Raw genomic sequence first — 12,932 nt, forward strand, 5'->3', positions numbered from 1 at the left:
CTCAAAGAATTTCATCCAGCCACTGCTGAGACTATCGCTTGCCTCCATGACGATGTACACACTGAACAAAGAGTTACATGAAGAAGCAAGAGAAGTTCTTGTCAGCAAATAGAATTTTGCATTAAAGAGTTCCAAAGGAGAATTTTATTCAAAACAAAATGTTAACTTGGTTTCTCTCAACAGATTTTGCCAAATCTGAGTTTTTCCAGCACTGTCTTTATTTCATATCTCCTGGCATCAGTATTCTGCTTTTTATTAATGATTTTGCCCTGTTAGAAGTTGACCAGGACTGGATAGGTGGACTAGACGGATCCAAGTCATTTGTTTGGAATTTTTATACTAAGTTAGAAATGGAGAAAATGAGGACACCAGAGTGGAGAAGAATTGGACTCTGTTATTAATGCAGTTTTAACAAAGTAATTCAAAAAGTGTAATATGATTAGAACAAGTTAAGAGTTTCATTCATGAAAACTCCTGCCTGACAGGTTTGTGGGAATTCTTGAGTACTTTCAAGTTAGCAGACAGTGAATCATGGAGTGCCACAAGGACCATTGCTGGAACCTAAGGTACTTACAATCTGCACTAATTACTTCGGTGAAGACAGAGTAATGTCAAAACTTGACAAAAGAAAACTTGGTGGAAAGGTCAACTGCAAGAAGGATGCAGAGGCTGCAGAGAGGTATAGATAGGTTTAAGTGATTGGGGCAACAGGTGGCTGATGGATTACAACATGGAAAATTGATAGCTCTAGTCACTTTACAAGCAAAGAACAGCAAGATTTTTTTGAACAATGTGAAACTTGTAAATGTTGCTCAAAGAGGCTTGTCTATGCTGTTAAAAGTACACCACTCTAGCTCACAGATACAGCAGTCAGGCAAATCCATATTGGGCTTCTATTGAAAGGGGCTAGGAATACAAAAATAAAGAAACCCTGTTAGATTTGTGATAATAAAGTGTGAAGCTGGATGAACACAGCAGGCCAAGCAGCATCTCAGTGCTCCTGAGATGCTGCTTGGCCTGCTGTGTTCATCCAGCTTCACACTTTATTATCTTGGATTCTCCAGCATCTGCAGTTCCCATTATCCCTGTTAGATTTGTGCAGGGTTTTAGTGACACTACATCTGAATAATAGAGTAGAAGCCCTTTGGCCCATCAATTCTGTACTACCAATGATATTCCACTACTTACTACTCCACTAGTCCTACTTTCCCACACTAGCCACATACCTTGAATATCATGATATTTTAAGTGCACAGCCAAGTACTTTTAAAGGTTGTGAGGTTTCCTGCCTCAGCTACCCTCCCAGAAAGTGCATTTCAGACCCACCCTGTCTGGATGAAAAGGTTTTTCCTTAAATCCCCTTAAACCTCCTGCCTTTCACTTTAAAATTGTGTACCCTTTGTTATCAACCGTTTGACTAAAGGGAACAGCAGCTTTCTATTCACTTTGTCTACATCCCTCAACCTTCCCTGCTCCAAAGAAGAAAACCTGGACTTACCCAGCCTCTGTTTATAGCTGAAATGTTCCATCCCAGGCAACATCCCGATGAGCCTCCTTTGTAGTTGTCCTCCTCCTTGTGTGATGACCAGAAATGCACACAGTACTCCACAGCTGTAGCCTAACTAAAATTCTGTACAGCTCCAAAGTGACCTTCCTGTTGTTATAATGTATATCACAACTGATAAAGGTAAGCAGCCTCTATGCCATTTTACCCACTCTCTAAATCTTCCTGGAGATCTTTAGGGAACTGTGGACAAGCGCTCTAAAATTCCTTTGTCCCTCTCAGGCTTCCTAATGTCTTGCCATTTATTGAGTGCTGTCTCATCTTGTTCCTTCTTCCAAGGTGCGTTGCCTCACAAGTTGAGTTAAATTCCATCCTCTGCTGATCTGCCCATCTGATCAATCTGTTTAGATCCTCCTGTAGCTGAAAACCTTCCTCCTCATTGTCAACGACCCAGCCAATATTTGTCATTTACAAAGTGACTTATCATCCACTGAACACTGAGCTGCAGTTGCACAGCCTTCCGCCACCACCCTCTGTGTCTTGTCACTAAGCCATGTTTGGATCTAACTTGCCATGTTACCTTGGATCCCATGAGCTGTTGACTTCTTTGTCACTTTCCCATGTGAGACCATGATTTATTGTGGGGGTCAATCACATCAGATCCAGGACACCTTTACAGGAATTCCTCAGGATAGTTTCCTCAGCCCAACCATTTTCAACTGCTTCATCAATGATCTCCCCTTTATTATATGGTCAGAAGTGGGGATGTTTGCTGATGATTATGCAATGTTCAGCACCCTTCATGACTCTTCAGATTCTGAAGTCGTCCATGTTCAGATGCAACAAAATCTGGACAATATCCGGCTTGGGCTGAAAAGCGGCAAGTGACATTCAGGCCACGTAAATGCCAGGCTATGACCGTCACCAATACGAAACAATCTTAAAACAAACCCCCAACTTGACATTCAATGGTGTTACCATCACTGAATCCCCCATTATCAACATCCTGGGGGGTTACCATTGACCAGAAGCTCAGCTGGACTCACTGCATAAACACTGATGACAAGAACAGATCAAAAGCTAGGAATACTATGATGAGTAACTCACCTCCTAACTCCCCAGAGCCTGTCCACCATCTATAAGGCACAAGCCAGGACGGTAACGGAATACTCCCCACTTGCCTGGATGAGTGCAACCCCAACAACACTCAAGAAGCTCCACACCATCCAGGACAAGCAGCCCACTTGAATAGCACACATCCACACACATCCACAAACATCCACTCCCTCCTCCACCGACGCTCAGTAACAGCAGTTCGTATTGTCTACAAGATGCACTCTAGAAAATCACCAATGATCCTTAGACACCACCTTCCAAACCCACGACCACTTCCATCTAGAAGGACAAGGGCACCAGACATATGGGAATACCACCACCTCCAAGCCACCCACTATCCTAACTTGGAAATAATATATCGCCATTCCTTCACTGTCACTGGGTCAGAATTCCGGAATCATCTCCCTAATGTCATTATGGGTCAACCCACAGCATGGGGACTGCAGCGGTTCAAGAAGGCAGCTAACCACCACCTTCTCAAGGGCAGCTAGGGACGGGCAATAAAAGCTGGCCAAGCGGCAAGCGACACCGAAATCCCACAAGTGAATAGGAAAAAAAATCCTGGTCAGAGGTGTTGCTGAAATCTGGAGTACTTTGTGCAGTTTTGCCATCCACATTTAAGAGAAGACATACTTGCATTGGAAGCAATAAAGAAAATTTACTAAATTTGTCCCTGGCAATGAGAGATTGTCCTTCTGAGAGGCTGAGCAAATTGGACTAGAAACACTGAAGTGTAAAAGAATGAGGTGACCTGATCGAAATGTCAGAAAATTCTGAAGGGCTTCATAGGGTAGGTGCTGAAAGATTGTTTCCTCTGGCCATGGAATCTAAAGCATGGGCATAATTTAGGACAGAGATGGGAAATTTCTTGACTGAATGTTGTGAATTGTTAGAATTCTCTATCCCAGAAGGTTGTGAATTCTCCATTGTTGAATACATATAAGTCTAGAGTAGACAGAGTTTTTTTAGGGTCTCACAGACTCGAGGAATATGGGAGTGGGCAGGAAAGTGGAATTGAAGCCGAAGATCAGACTTGACAGAGGAGATTTGATGGACTGTATGCCCTACTCCCCGTATTTATTTTTGTGTTATTAACTTAGCAACAGCATCCAGTTTTAAAAATTGCATTCTTTTGTTCAAACCTTCTTATGCCACCTTTGGTTTTATTCTCCTTTCATCAATTCACATGGTTCTCAGACATCATGATTCCCTAATATTATGGGAAACTGAGATGCAATGAGGAGTTTTGCTGATAGTTAAATGATATGTGGGACGTAGTTCAAGCAGAGAATAAACACTCTGTTAGTTACACCAAATGCCCTGTTTGCCTGCTGTGAATTCTGTGTGAGGCTCTGAATTTAATTTGAAAACTTCAGAACGTTTATGAAATCCACAGAATCACATGGGTCTTGAACTCATTAGCTTGTTGTCTGCTGTGAATTCTCTCACTGAAGTTTGATGTGTGAGCCAAAAGCAGCAGCATCTCTTCCAGATTGTTCATTTACTGGGATAATAGTGCTGGTGTAAAATCACCTCAGCCTCAATCTGAACAGATGCTGTCATAAACACCCTACTCCTGCAGTAAGTTCTATAACAGCACCAATTCAAAGACAAAATGCAAATTGTCACAAATTGCCTGATGAAATTGCTCCATCTGTTAAATGCAACTCAGGAAAGGGCTGTGTAGTTAATATGGAAACGTTCTAGTATCCCTATGTGTTCGAATGCTGTCCTTAATTTGGATAGTGGCTTTAATCAATGAAAATTCATCTGGCTGTAAGAAACCTTAAGTATTGTATGTACATACCAGAAAAGGTACATCATTTGTTGCTTTGTAGGGTAATGTCTATGCACGCTTATTTCTTTTCAGCTCCATAAACCTTAAAGCTGAACTAAACTTTATCAGAATGGAATTTTTAGCTCAGACTTACTTCACCCTATTATCAAACATATAATCTAGATAAACAAAATATTGTAGATTAATTACATTCTGCTGGCAAGAAGGCAAATTTTATTTTTTTTTCAGACAGCATAGGTAGTTCACTTTCTTGATTTTGTAGATGAAAGTTATAGTCTGACTAAATATGTTTAAATGCAGGCTTGCATGTGGGCCCTGTTATGATTCTTTAACATTGTATTTGCGGCCTCTCATTCAGTCGGTCTGTGAAGTGGTTTGGTATACTGTTTACATGCAAGCGCTTTGAAGTTGCACTTCAGTGTGCAAAGCTGTCAAGTTCCATGTTGAAGCTTATCCCTCTGGTGGCAAAAGAACTAAAAATATCTCTTACAAGTATTATGTAAGAAAAGAAAGGAAGGGAAGGTCACATTGTTTTGCTTCAGGTCAGAGTATACGTGTTTAAAACGCTGTGTCTCACCCAGTACTGATGTAGCCTTTAACTGAAATATAATCTTTACCACCATTTTGCTCTAAATTGGCTTTTAGCTCCGTTTGAAAGAAGCTAATTATTTATTGGGGATGCTAGTTTCATGATTAAGACAGAGTGTATAATCTCTTCCTTTCCCCATTTCCCCAACTAATCCAACAATAATTTGCACTGATACACAACTTTTCCAAAATAAAATGTCCCAGGGTGCTTCAGGAATTTCACAAAGCAAAATTTGACTCTGAGACGCATGAAGTGACAGGTCTTTTTTCTATTCATTTCGTGGGATGTGGGCGTTGCTAGCTGGCCAGCATTTCTTGCCCATCTCTAGTTGCTCTTGATGGTGTTGGTGAATTGCCGCCTTGATCCGTTGCATTCCTCCTGCTGTGGTTTGACCCACAATGCTATGAGGGAGGGAATCCCAGGATTTTTGACTCAGGACTGGCGATATATTTCTAAGTCAAGGATGGTGAGTGTCTTGGAAGCGGTCGTGGGTTTGGAAGCTGCTGCCTGAGAATTTTTTTCAGATTAGATTAGATTACCTATAGTGTCGAAACAGGCCCTTCGGCCCAACAAGTCCACACTGCCCCTTGAAGCATCCCATCCAGACCCATCCCCCTGTAACCCATGCACCCCTGAATACTACGGACAATTTACTATGGCCGATCCACCTAGCCTGCACATCTTTGGACTGTGGGAGGAAACCGGAGCACCCGGAGGAAACCCACAGAGACACGGGGAGAATGTGCAAACTCCACACAGTCACCCAAGGCTGGAATTGAACCTGGGTCCCTGGCGCTGTGAGTCTGCAGTGCCAACCACTAAGCCACCGTGCTGCCCCATCTTTGAATTTCTGCAGTGCATCTTGTCGACTGTGCATCTTGTAAACAGCTAAAAGCTTAGTTAGAAATCTGTTTTAAAGAGCTCTAAATGACGAATGAGATATAGAGAGTTGAAAAGTTTGAGAGGAAATTTCCAAGCTTAAGGCCATACAGCTGAATTCTAAGAAAATCGGGAATCCTTAAAGTTAAAATTACAGCTGCATTAAATATCTGTCAGATCAATAGAAGACATATTTAGTAGTGTATGAAGCCATGGAAGAATTGAAAACTAAGAATCAAAATTTTAAAATGAAAGTTTGACTTAATTGGCAACCATTGCAGTCAGCAAGAGAAAGGCCGATGAATGAATGGAACTGGTGTGAATAAAAATCTGGGCAGAGGAATTAATTCATTCTTGCTAGACAGAGCCTTCTCAAACAAAAGTATAACAGAACAATTGCAAAATGTAAAAACATATTAAAGCTCCACATCTATAAGAGATAACACATGCAAAGTATGTCCTTTTATTTGTGGGGAAGATGAGCCAGGGTTCTTCTTTCTCATTGCTGATCAGTGACCTCTGCTTTCACTTGCATGTCGTCACAGATGGAGCTAGGTTTGGGTTCTGCTTTGAAGCTTCTCACTTATGCAGTCCCTCCATACACCTGTTTAAAATCTGGGAGAGTGGGGATTCAGAAGGTTTATTAGCACCCAATCAGGAATTAGTACCTTTTGGTGTGGTGAAATCTGGCAAAAAAAACCTAACAATATGTAACCTCTGACTCGTAAAAATACATGGGCTGTAAATATTTCAACTATTTTCAGACAGTTTTGTGGTCTTTCACAGGCTCACTTGCAGGAAATGCTATTTTGGTTTAAACTTTTCCACATTTGGGCTTTTTGTTTAAGCTGTAGAACTGTACAGAATGAAATTATTGAAACAGTTTTTGAATTTTTAAATGTTGATGCTTTGTAAAATACTGGCATTTAAATTATTTTAAAAAGGAAGGTTGTGAAATGTTTTCATGTCGACAGGAAACTGCAGTAGTAGCTTACAATCCGTGGTCAAAGTGCTGATTGGAGTGGCAGCCTTTTTTGGTTGCAAACAGGAAGTTTGCTCAACCTACAGGCCGTAGCTGCTCTAAGAAGATCACTGTGTTACACGTTTGCAACACTTGTTAATAGCTATAAAAGTTTTTAATGTGACTCAAAGCAGCAGATGGCCCAACAAAAGGATCTATTCGGTTACCAATCCACAGGGCCAGAACCATCAAAAACCTCTTCAGCTCTGGTTAAACTGGAAGTCTTAGCAAACAGAATTTTTCACAGACAACCAAAAGTGGCTGCTAACGAGCAAAATCTGCTTGTGGAAACTGAAGGTGTCTTGGTTTCTGGATACACTCTCATTTGGGACGATTGTAGTAAGTTTACCGTACATTTCAGTGCAGTGTAATTTTTGTGCAAGATAACAAGAAATATGCTACCTGGCAGTGACTAAGGCTCTTCTGTATTTTGTTTTGTGAGCAAAATTACTCCGCAGGCTTACTGAGCTCAGTAGATTTATTCTGTTAGGGAAGGAACAATATCTACAGAGGAAGTGCTCAAACTCCTATATTCGAAGCGTTCCCTTGTTAACCTTAGCATGTTGTGAGATGGCCACTTGGTTAAGATGGAAACATGTTTCATAGTTGGATGACTAATCAACTGCAAGAAGTGTCAAAGTAAGGTCGAAGCTTTTCTCTCTAGACACACTTTCTGTAGAAATTACTGCTGTTCAAGAGAATGTAAACTGTTCCGTCACCTGTGAAGGCTGTGGCTTAGTTGGGAGCGCTCTTGATCCAGAGGCAGTTGGTTGTAGGTTCAAGGCTGACACCAGGATTTGAGCACAAAAGTCTAGATTGACATTCCAGTGCAGTAGTGATGAACAGTCAGAGGTTTCATTTCTCATGAGACGTTAAACAGAGGCTCTGTTTCTCTTCGCAGTTGGAAGTAGAGGCATTTATGAGGGACACCGTTCAGCCTCTTGAATTGATGCCTGCTCCCAATGGAGTAATCCAGTCAATCCTATGCCACCATTTGATTCCCGTAACTCTGCGACTTTATTTCCCTGAAGTGCCTGTCCAGTTTCCTTTGAAATCCTCATCATCTCCACTCCCACTACATTCATGGGCAGCGTGTTCCATGTTATGACTGATGAGGAAAAAGCTCATCCTGCTATCGGTGTCCCATCTCTTACCCAAAATTTCAAATCTCTGTTCCCTCATCTTTGCATCATCAGCCAATGGGATGTTTCCCTAGTTGCTTAATGTATCAAGGCTGTTATAACCTTTAACTCTTATCAAGTCATTTATCATTTTCTTTAGCTTCAAACAGAAAAGACCAGCTTTTCTAACCTAAGCTTGTAACACAAACTCCCCAACCATGGAGCCATTCTGATAAGTCACCTCTAGGCGGTCTCAGTAACCTCTATAGCTTTAGTTAAGTATGATGACCAGAACTGAATGCAGTACTGTAGTTCAGCCCTGACTGGAGCTTTGTACAGTTCAGCATAACCTACCCTGCCCTTGCCTCTTTGTGTTCCTTTTGCAAAAATACATCACGTCACATGGACTGGTTGGACCAAAGGGTCCTTTCCCATGCTCTGTGACTCTGACTCTCACTTTTCTGGATTGTATTTCAAATTCTCACTGACACTTCCCTGCCAGTTCTAATATCCTATCTCACTGTTGGCCTCTCCTCCAAGTTTGCAAGATATTTATATATGGCCGAAAAAAAGGGCCTACTGCTATCCTGATTGCTACCATGGCTCCCTGTTTCCTGTCCTTAAGCCAATTTTGTATCAAATTGAATACTGACACTCCCCTTCCAAAAGCCTAAGTTTTATACAGTATCTTATGAAATGATTACATAAAATGCAAATTAGATAGCATGCACTGTATTCTGCTCTTTAATTGTGGAACAAGAGAATATTAAATAAAAATCAGTTATGATCTGCCCTTTTTCAAATGTGTGCTGCCTTTCCTAAATTATCTAAAACTTCTCCATGTATGTTATATTTTTCCTCTGATTATGAATTGTAAAATCTTATCCATTACTGATGTTAAACTGAGCACACTAGTTGTTAACACTATCCTTATCCATCCACAAATACAGGTTATGTTTGTCATTCTCCAATCCTCTGCACCACCAAACCCCACCCCCCCCAAAAAAAAAATTAGGAAAGATTAAAGCAAATCCTTCTGCTGGACCATGTGACTTATTAACCCTGCGTATAGCCAACCCTCCCAGTGACCCCACACTCTTGGATGTTTCACATTGTCCTTTGCTCCCACTATCTCCATGTCCATCAATGTTTTATCAGATTGCATTCTCTCAGCAAACACTTAGCTAAAAGATCTCATAGCATTATTTTGGGCAATATTACGGTAGTTATACCAAATTGCCTGATCAATATTTGTCCCTCTATAAACATCAAAACAACCATATTAACCAGTCAAAGAACAAAGAAAATTACAGCACAGGGACAGGCCCTTTAGCCCTCCAAGCCTACGCCAATCGAGATCCTCTGTCTAAACCTGTCATCTGTTTTCTAAGGGCCTGTATCCCTTTTCTCCCTGCCCATCCATGTACCTGTCCAGACACATCTTAAAAGACACTATCGTGTCTGCGTCTACCACCTCCGCTGGCAACGCATTGCAGGCACCCTCTGCGTAAAGAACTTGCCACGCATGTCTTCCATAAAAGTTCCTCCTCCTCACTTTGAACTCGTGACCCCTAGTAATTGAGTCCCCCACTCTGGTGGGGGGGGGCGGGGAGAAGAGAGAGAAAGCTTCTTTCCATCCACCTTATCTATACCCCTCATGATTTTGTAGACCTCAATCAGGTCCCTCCCTCAATCTCTATCTTTCTAATGAAAATAATCCTAATCTATTCAACCTCTCTCTTCATAGCTAGCACCCTCCATACCAGGCAACATCCTGGTGAACCTCCTCCGCACTGTCTCCAAAGCGTCCACATCCTTTTGGTAATGTGGCGACAAGAACTGTATGCAGTACTCTAAATGTCGCCAAACCAAAATCTTACACAACTGTAACATGACCTGCCAACTCTTGTACTCACTACCCCGTCTGCTGAAGGAAAGCATGCCGTATGCCTTCTGGACCACTCTATTGACCTGCTTTGCTATCTTCAGGGAACAATGGACCTGAACACCCAGATTCCTCTATGTCAATTTTCCCCAGGACTTTTCCATTTACTGTATAGTTTGCTCGTGAATTAGATCTTCCAAAATGCATCACCTCGCATTTGACCGGATTGAACTCCATCTGCCATTCTCTGCCCAACTCTCCAATCTGCTATAATCTCTGGCAGTCCCCTTCACTATCAGCTACTCCACCAATCTGTGTCATCTGCAAACTTGCTAATCGGATCACCTTTCCCTTCCTCCAGATCGTTTGTATATCACAAACAACAGCGGTCCCAGCACAGATCCCTGTGGAACACCACTGGTCACAGGTCTCCAATTTGAGAAACCCCCTTCCGCGACTAGTCTCTGTCTCCTGTTGCCTAGCCAGTTTTTTAATCCATCTAGCTAGCACACCCTGGACCCCATGCAACTTCACTTTCTCCATCAGCCTGCCATGGGGAACCTTATCAAATGCCTTACTGAAGTAAACCTCCATTCTCTTGTATTCTAGACCTTGACCAACCGAGAGAGATTTCATGTGCCACTTTATCAATTGATCCTTCTACCTTCAGGTATTTCCAAGGCCCCTCACTTCCTCAATGTATCCTGATATCTCCCATTTATGGTGTACCCCTTAGCCTTGTTTGACTACAAATGCCATTTAGCTTCTGGACCAATCCATTGACATTCTACTGTGGTCAACAGTTAAGCTCCGTATCAACCATAGAGCCATTTTGTTTTGTTTTGTTTTGTTTTGTTTCTTTTCCAACATCTTGACAGGACTCTTAGATCAGGGGCGCAATCATGTGTAATCACAAGTAGTCAACCCAGTAGCGAACTCTGCTGCAGAAAGCCTTTCAGTCTCAAATACATCTGTCAATGTTTATTCCATGACTGCTTTAAAAAAGCAATCTGCTTATGCGATCTCTGGTCAGAAGCCAGAGACCATGTCAACTGCACTGGTCTCCTTGATAGTTCCTCAGACAATACACTCAAGTTAGTCAGACTGTGCTTTATAAATCCATGCTGACTTTACTTGATGGATCCTTGCATTTCTAAATGACAATTTATCCTCAGAACTGATTCAAATAACTTATCCACTACTGAGGTTAGACTAACTGATCTGTAATTACTTGTTATATTCCTTATTCCCTCTGTTTACAAAGTTACAATGTTTGCAGTTGTCCAATTCTCTAGTGCTACACCTGTGAGGTTTGAGAAATGGTGTTTAGACCTTATACTGTTTCCACTTTAGTTTGTTTTAACAGTCTCAGATGCTGATCCTATTAATGCTTCCTTTCGCTGCATGCAGTTTACATCCAAAACTTCACTCCTCCTCCTTAACTGCAATATCTGCATTGTCCCCTTTGTGCAGACAGACTCAGTGTTCATTAAGAATCGTATCAGCACCTTCCTTGACACAGGTTAACTCCTTGGCCTTTTTGTGTACTCTGCTCTCTGCTTAGCTGTTATATTGATAATATTTTACTGCTAATATATTGCTAAAATATTTGTAGTTTTTCCTTGATTTTATTTGCCAATATTTCTTGCTTTCCTAATTTCTGTATTGATTTCATATCTCCATTGTCTATATTCGTTTCAACTTTCTGTAGTATTGAGTTCTGAGTGTTAGATCTAAACTTTCCTTTTCAGCCTTGTCTTATCATGTAAGGCCCTTGACATCCTAAGACTCTAGATTTGGTCATTCCACTCTGTTTGTGGGAACGTTAACCCTGAACTTTTTGAATGTTCCCCTTCCTTCCAGTTGCTCTGATATTGATTTACTTTCAGATGGTAACTTCCAGCCTATGTTTGCTAAATCGTTCCTCAGCTTAGTAAAATTGGCCTTGCCCCAATTGAGAACTGCTTTTCTATTGTTGACCTCACTCAACTTATGTTAAACTTTATTGAATTATGGTAATGGTTTTATTTTCCAGCAAAATGTTCACCCAGCTTCGTTTCCTGAAACTTAGTTCAAAATTGCACCATCGGATTAGATTTATGTGCTACTCAACAAAATTCTTCTGAATGCATGCTAAAAGTTCTACGTCAATTCCTTTCACACCAAAGCTATCCTCAGTGCTGTTAGAGTAGCTAAAAATCCTTTATTATTGCCCTATTGTCTTTGCGTTTCTCAAATTTGCCTACCTATGTGCTGCTATCACTCTTTTGGGGTTTCTCTGCCACCTTTCTCTTCCTTTTTGGCTGCCTGGCACTCACTAGTTTCCCCTCTCTTTACATACTGTTAAGCTGCAGTGTGACCACCTATAAACGTGTCATCTTGAACTCCAAAAGTCTGTTTGTAGGTAAACCCACAATGTGTTTGGGAGGCTATTCAGGATTTTGATCCAGCAACAGTGAAGGAACAAGAATGTGTTCCCAAGTCATGGTGGTGAGTGGCTTGGATGGTGCGATTGCAGGTGGTCATATTCCCATATATCTGTTTGTCTTGCCGTTTAGTGGTCATGGGTTTGGAATGCACGGTCTCAAGAACCTTAGTGAACTCCTGCATTGCACCTTGTAGGTGATACAATCTGATGCTACTGAGTGGCGGTGGAAGATGGAGTGATTGTGTGCGCGCGCAGCGCTGTTCAAGTCAGCTGCTCTGTTTTGGATAATGCCAAGCCTCTTGAGTGTTGGAGTTGTACTCATCCAAGCAGCTGGGGAGTATTCCATCATGCTTTTGATGTATGCCTTGTAGTTGGTGGAGAAGCTGTAGGGAGTCAGGAGGTAAGTTAGTTACTGCATGATTCCGTTCTTGATCTGTGCTTACAGTCAGAATATTTATATGGCTAGTTTGATTCAGTTTCTTGTTGATAGCAACCTCCAGGATGTTGGTAGCCAGTGATGATAATGCCAAAGATAATTGAAAAGCAAACAGCAGAGATAGTAGCTGTGCAGAATCATTGCTGGGTCAGACA

General features: G+C 41.5%; 1 protein-coding gene across 3 annotated transcripts in view; it reads left to right on the top strand.

The window, feature by feature from the left end:
• The window catches only part of prkacba (protein kinase, cAMP-dependent, catalytic, beta a), a 155,787-nt gene that overhangs the window by 70,828 nt on the left and 72,027 nt on the right, over nucleotides 1-12,932 (top strand). The window contains exon 1 of one of the 3 annotated variants that reach the window (XM_048539146.2): nucleotides 6,975-7,246. The exons of the other annotated variants lie outside the window; for them this stretch is intronic. Coding sequence (XP_048395103.1) covers nucleotides 7,045-7,246 — 202 coding nt within the window. The 5' untranslated portion in view covers nucleotides 6,975-7,044. Of the gene's footprint in view, nucleotides 1-6,974; nucleotides 7,247-12,932 lie in introns of those variants that run through there. 3 annotated transcript variants of the gene reach the window in all.

This window comes from Stegostoma tigrinum, chromosome 8 (genome assembly GCF_030684315.1).
Source record: "Stegostoma tigrinum isolate sSteTig4 chromosome 8, sSteTig4.hap1, whole genome shotgun sequence".
Lineage (NCBI taxonomy): Eukaryota > Metazoa > Chordata > Chondrichthyes > Orectolobiformes > Stegostomatidae > Stegostoma > Stegostoma tigrinum.